The sequence below is a fragment of the Otolemur garnettii genome, unplaced genomic scaffold (genome assembly GCF_000181295.1).
Source record: "Otolemur garnettii isolate 467f Iridium unplaced genomic scaffold, OtoGar3 scaffold00005, whole genome shotgun sequence".
Classification (NCBI taxonomy): Eukaryota; Metazoa; Chordata; class Mammalia; order Primates; family Galagidae; genus Otolemur; species Otolemur garnettii.
Window position 1 is genome coordinate 6,543,408 of NW_003852400.1, and position 7,051 is coordinate 6,550,458.

Below are 7,051 nucleotides of genomic sequence, written 5' to 3' on the forward strand. Positions count from 1 at the left end.
ATACATAATATAAAGTTTGGGAAGAAAAAAATAGACTGTATGATTGTCTACAGAGAACATCCAGGTGACTTTACCACTATGTTATTAAAAATATATATTTTTTAGAAGATCAAGATGAATAGAAACAGCTGCAGCATCAACATAACAAAATCATTGTCCTATAAAGAAAACTTGCTCTGTAAAGGGCAAGATTGTAAATATTTTAACTTTTGCCCAACACATACTGTCTCTGAAATACATTCTTTTTTGTTTTTCTCCCTCTTCTTCCTTTTAAAAAATTGTAAAAATTATGCTTAGCTCTGAGACCAAACAAAAACAGTCCTGAGCTAGATTAGGCCACTGGACCATAATTTGCTGACCTCTGCTATATACAGAAACAGATAATTAAAAATTGTATATGTCATTTTCAATAGCAACAAAAAATATATGAGGTTCTAAAGGGTTAAATCTAATAAAAGATATATAGGACCTTATGGAGAAATATGGTAAAACTTTATTGAAAGTTATGAAAGAAGGTATATTGTGTTGATAGATGGATGACTCAATTTCATATTGATTCTCCTCAGGGGATTATTTGAATCCCATGTGATTAAACAGAGTACTTTGTTTATATTCTGTAAAGAACTTGAAAAAAATTCATCTGGAAGCACACATAGACAAGAATAGTTTGGGTAATTTTGAAGAACAAGTTGCTTTACCAAAAATATAAAGATAAATTTCACTTTCTTTTTTGACACAGAGTCTCACTCTATTGCCCAGGCTGGAGTTCAGTGGTGTCAGCCTAGCTCACAACAACCTCAAACTCTTGTGTTCAAGCGATCCTCATGCCTCAGCTTCCCAAGTAGCTAGGACTACAGGCACCTGCCACAACACTGAGCTGATTTTTCTGTTTTTAGTAAAGACAGGGTCTTGCTCTTGCTCAGGCTGATTTTGAACTCCTGAGTTGAAGTAATCCTCCTGCTTCAGCCTCCCAGAGCACTAGGATTACAGGTATGAGCCACCACACCCAGCCATAACGACTTCAAGTTACAGAAAGACTATGATTTTGGCCCAGATATAGAATGACTGATGAGATGATGTACAGTCCTGCATTTCCATATGTATATAGAAACCTAATATATGATAAGATAGCATTATAAATAAATGCAAGAAGGCTTTACATAATGGAAAAATAAAATAGGAATAAAATAAAATGACTTAATGCCATACATAAAAATAATTCCAGGTGAATTAAAGATCTAAATGTAAAAAACAAAATTTTTAATTTGATTACAAATAAAAATTAAAATTTTTCAGTCTGGAAAAAGATAATAGCAAAACCTGGCTTAAATAGGATTGTTATTCGTAATATATAAATAACTTCTACAAATAAATAAATAATACAACCTAGTAGAAAAAAGTAGATGTAAAATATAAAAAGGAGCCAGGTGGTGGTTTATACTCCTAATTCTAGCAATTTGGAAGGCCAAGGCAGGAGTATCACTTCTGGCCATAAATTTGAGACCAACATGGGCAACAGGGAGAGACAGTGTTTCTACAAAAATAAAAATAAATTAGCCCAGTATGGTGGTGTTTGCCTATAGTTTGCCCAGCTATTCAGGAGACAGACAGGAGGATTGCTTGAGCTCAGGAATTTGAGGTTGCAGTGACCCATGATTAAAGCACTGTATTCCAGCCTGGGTGACAGAGCAAATCCCTGACTCAAAACAATATACCAGGGTAACTCAGAGAAGAAGAAAGTCAGTGACAGTAAGCATATGAAACTTGCTATTCTTCCTTAAGTATCAGGAAAAGTAAGATTAAAAAAATAGGAAAACATTTTACACCTGTCAGATTGTCACATGTTTTTCTCCTAAGATTTGGATAATAAGTGTCAACAAAAATGAGGGCAAAGGGACTTCTGATAACATTGTTGGGAGTATAAATTGCTTTATATTGTTTAAGAGACAAATTTAATGAAGTTGAGGATGTAATATCCAAGGGCCTAGCAATTTAACTCCTGGGTATGAACTCTTAGAGAAAGTCTTGCATGTGTGGACAAGGAGATACATAATGTTTGTTACAGCATCAATTGTAATAAGGAAAATTGACAACAAAATAAATGTAGGGTCAATAAATTGTGGTGGTTTATTTTAGTATAATATTTTTAGGTATTAGAATAAATCTTGAAAACAAGGTTCAGTGAAATAAAAAGCAAATTGAAGAATGATGTGGATGATGTCATAACATTTATATAAATTAAAAAATAAATCTATATAGTTTAAGGATATATACATAGCTAAACTATAAAAATGTTTATGGAAGAGATAAACATAAAATTAATCACCTCTGAGGTGGGGCAGGAAAAGGGGAATTGATGATCAAGGAAAAGTTCAAAGGGGTTTTAACTGAGTCTGATTCAAAGCTCTGAAAAATAGTAAGGTTTGACAAAAGTGGGTAGAAGCCCCATGGACATTGATAACATACTCTCTTCTTCTGATGTGCTCTAAATATTTCACAATAAATGTAGACTGTTTTAAAATGTAAATACTGTATTTATGAACAATCTGTATGAAGTGAAATGTTTCATTTAAGAAAATTGTTGGGTTCTTATCATTTTTTGATGTTACCTTTCTCATACACTTGTAGCTGCTTCATGTGCATGAGATCTTCCTTGATTGTCACTACAATTGGGAACTGGTAATCTGGTGCATCTCGCTAACACTTTTTCTCCTAAGATTTGTGACTCTTGGATCAGAAACAAGTAAAAAATATAGCAATACCTCAATATTACTTACTGAACAGGTGAGTATGCATGCTTATTATGCTAGAAATTTGTGTCTACATATTAAATTAAATGTTTTATTTATTTTTCAGGAACATGTTTTATTTGATTAAGGTCATTTGTGCTATAAAGCAAAACTTAAAATTTGATACGACACAAGCCTTTCTTTAATATTTCTTCCTTGATTCAGATTTCAAATCTAATCTACTTTTTAATGTACCATTTTCATTTGATAAAAAGGAAGTCCCATTTATAGAAATGATAGATTTTAAACCACTGGTAGGATTTGTTTGCTTAGCAGTATAGCAGAGCCACATTTGAATAAGTAAGAGTTTATACTCAGTAGACTATTAGGAATAAAGCATACTCATTTTGATGTCTAATTTTATTTTGTATATATTTGTTGAATACTCTCCCTTTACTGTTTCAGGGGTATTAGGTAAAGAAACATATTGCCAACAAACTTGTTGAATATTTTAGTTAGGATAATTTGTTTTCAAAGAATCGTAAGCTTGTCAAATAAGCTCAATGAAAGGGAAAAGGAAAGAGTAACCAATAAAGATTGCTAAGGAAGTATACTTGTATCTTGTGGAATTGGACAGAGTCAACCCCTTCCTCCAACTTGTTCTCAGGCTAATGGTTTCTCATTTCTGTTCTTTTCTGCATCTTTCTTCTAGTGGCCTCTCTGTAGACTTACTACCCTGCAGTTTTGGTTTGCCTTAGCATGAATTTTGGCTTGGACTTCACTAACTTTTTCATTCATGTTCCTGTAATATCTAGCAGATCGTATGTTAGTCCCATCAGTCAGTGTTTTTGACTAGCTTTGGTTTGGAAGTACACCCAGCCTAATCAGCCGGAGCTGCCAGATTGGAGATGCAAAAGTGGGATCAAGGGGGATAAGCACAGTTGCCTAGGCCTCCTCCTTCTACAGGATTGAGGATAGAGCTTTTTTTAAAAAAGAAACCTGTGGACAGAGCAGGCACCCCAAAATTATCTATTACAGAGTGGATAACAAAAAAACACTAATATATTTTGATACCTTTTAAAATAAGAAATCACAAACCAGTTTACTTTGTTTATTGTAATTTTTTTTTTTACTTAAAAAATTTTTTTTCTTTTTAAATTTTTTTAAATTTTTTTGAGACTGCGCTTCACTCTATCGCCAAGCTAGAATGCTGGAACATCAGCCTAGCTCATAGCAACCTCAAACTCCCGGTTTCAAGAGATTCTCTTGACTCTGCCTTCCAAATATCTACCAGGCCTGGCTAATTTTTCTATTTTTTTGGTAGAGACGGGGGCTCGCTCTTACTTCAGGCTGGTCTTGAACTCCTGATCTTAAGCAAACCTTTCAGGGTTATAGGCATGAGCCACTGCACCTGGCCTAAGTGTTATTATTATTTAAGTGATTAGGTTCTGGAATTAAAGTGTCTCCTTAAATAATGCATCCAGTTTTCCATTTTTGTTTGGCTTTTGATTACATTTGAAAAATACTTATTTTTTTACATTTTTAAAATTTTCATTTAAAAATTTAATTTTTACATTTTTAAAAAATTTAAGATTAATGTGAGGGAACAAACAATTAGGTTACAATATTTGCATTTGTTAGGTAGAATCTCTGTTGTGGTTGTGTCGCAAGGTGTGCAATATATGAAAAGTATTTAAATAGTTATTATTTTCCTATTATAAAATAAGGTAGGTTTATTCTAGGAAATTTGGAATACTATGTATACAGTAAAGAATATTAAAACCTCCTGTAAATTCAGTACTCACCAGACCACTATTAATATTTTGGTGAATGTCTTTCATGTCTTTTAAAAGATGTGTATATGTTATTAAGAAAAGTGTATATGTTATTATTTTAAATTTTTTGATTACTTTTTTATAAAAGATAAACCTCTACTTGAAAATGGAGAAAAAGCCTAACAAAAAGGAAGAACTGACACTAGTGAATAATGTTTTGAAATTGGCTACTAAACTCCTAAAGGTAAGAATAGAATTGAAAATGGATATAATGTAGAATATGCTGTTCTGGCATTGTATTTGCTCTTCTGTTTGTACATCCTACCTTGCATTTGGTTTTCATTTATTGAAATTCCAAATAATATTTGGGTTCATTCATGCAATTTGTATTTTACTTCTCCTTGCAAAAATAATCCAAATAATTCTTTGGAAATTATATATTAAGACTTTTAATAATATCTAAAGTATTGTAGAAGTTGGCATCTTTGGAAATTTATTCCTCCTAAAACTTAAAATAGATTTCAGAAAAAGAAGACGATGTTAACTTGGGAATCTTTTAACTTTTTATTTCTCAGAGTTTTTCCTTGACCTGAGTTAACTTAGTAGTACATAATCATGATGAGTATATATCATCAATAAATGTTTCATTTTTAAATCATTTTTAAAATTTTCAAAAAGGAATACAATTTTGGTGGGTTTTTTCTTCCTAAAAGCAGCATAGAAAAATATTTTGGTGTATTTAATATTATAATAATAACTCTGGTGGTTATTAAAATACTTTAACCACTGTTTTACAGTATTAGTAATGCTTTTCTTAAAAAGAAAATATTTTTTAAAATCTCAATTTCTATAACCAGTTGCATACAATTCTTAGAGTTTATAAGTTTTCAGAGAATGATATAAAAGTTGTATCTTGGTGTTACAATTCTTCAGTCAGCTAAAAAGTATGAATTGGGTATAGACTATATACCTCATGGTATATTAAGCATTGAAAGGATTCAGAAGGGGTAATAAAATAAGCAAATTGCTTTCTTTTTCAAATCCATTTAAGTATCCTGAAGATGATGATGGCATTTAAATAATAAACAAGATAATACAGGTGAACTCCATTTTCTGCCAAAATGCTCTGTGGAAACATACATTCAGTTGATAGTTTTCTGTTTGCTTGATACATGTATATTGTATATCTTTAGAGTGCGGGCACTGTGCTAGACAGGAGGGGGCCCCAAGGCGAGAATTAATGAACAGCTACTGTCAAAGTATAAAAATAACTAACAGTAAGCACAGCAGTGTGGTCGTTTTAGATCATACATAATCTCCTGGTCTGAAATCTGAAACTTAATGTAGATTGTACCTGTCTTTCACTCTTCACAGCCAAGAAATTCTGAAGTCCACTGACTCAGACTGTTAAATATCCTCTGATTCATTCCTTCTTTCCCAGTCAGTGCTTTGCTTTGTAAAACCCTGATCTCTCTCTCATTTAAGCTTCTGATACACTGAACTCCTTATGGACATTCTTGCTTCTGGTCTGGTTGCTCTCTCATCTGTCTTCTGCATCACTGGCCCAGGTTTCTTTCTCACATGCACACTGATATCCTACTTTAATGCCTTTAGTATTGGTTTGTCTGTACAATCTGCCTGAATGACCCTTACTTAAGTAGCCAGCTTTCTAAGTGTATACAGTACTTCCTCCTTATACTTGGGCTCCAACAGTATTGAGCAGCCTATAGCAATTCAAGTATGCCGTGTTCTCATGTATTTTACAGAATACCTACGAAGTTTCACAAGCACTGTCCTCTATGGTCCCACTGTTTTTTATACATATCTCTGTAATGGGAATGTCTTATTTGAATTATTTGTTTGCATATCTACTAAAGTGGAAGGTCACTGGGCACAGTGGCTCATGCTTGAAATCCCAGCACTTTGGGAGGCCAAGGTGGATGGATTGCCTGTGCTCACGGGTTCGAGACCATCCTGAGCAAGAGTGAGACCCTGTCTCTAAAAGAAAATAGCCAGGCATTGTGGCAGGCACCTGTAGTCCCAGCTACTCGGGAAGCTAAGGCAAGAGAATCTCTTGAGCCCAAGAGTTTGAGGTTGCTGTGAACTACGACACCACAGTACTCTACTGAGGGCAACAAAGTGAGACTCTGTCTCAAAAAAAAATAAAAATAAGTAAAGTGGAAGATCCTTCAGTGCAGGGACTGAATCTTCTCAGAGGATACACAGAGCCTGGCATATAATAGAATTTTAAATGTTTGAATCAATAAATTCATGTATTTGAAAATGAATTGATGTAAGGGGTTTTTCACTCATCAGAAAATTTGGCTAATTAAATTTCTAATTCTTCTGCAAAAAGATATGGTGCTCTTTCAGTTTCTATTCTACTTTTTATACTAAAGAATGTTTTCTAACCTTATAGTTACTAACTAGACCAATACTTTACCATTCATTCATTTTAAAGAAGTTGCTGGCTCGGCGCTTATAGCTCAACCGGCTAAGGCGCCAGCCACGTACACCTAAGGTGGCGGGTTCCAATCCCCAACCCGG

General features: G+C 33.5%; 1 protein-coding gene across 2 annotated transcripts in view; it reads left to right on the forward strand.

The window, feature by feature from the left end:
• The window catches only part of PHTF2 (putative homeodomain transcription factor 2), an 80,340-nt gene that overhangs the window by 69,253 nt on the left and 4,036 nt on the right, over nucleotides 1–7,051 (forward strand). For both annotated transcript variants that reach the window (XM_023519359.1, XM_023519365.1), the window contains 2 exons: nucleotides 2,629–2,784; nucleotides 4,653–4,748. In XM_023519359.1, the coding sequence (XP_023375127.1) occupies nucleotides 2,629–2,784; nucleotides 4,653–4,748 (252 nt within the window). The remainder of the gene's footprint in view (nucleotides 1–2,628; nucleotides 2,785–4,652; nucleotides 4,749–7,051) is intronic.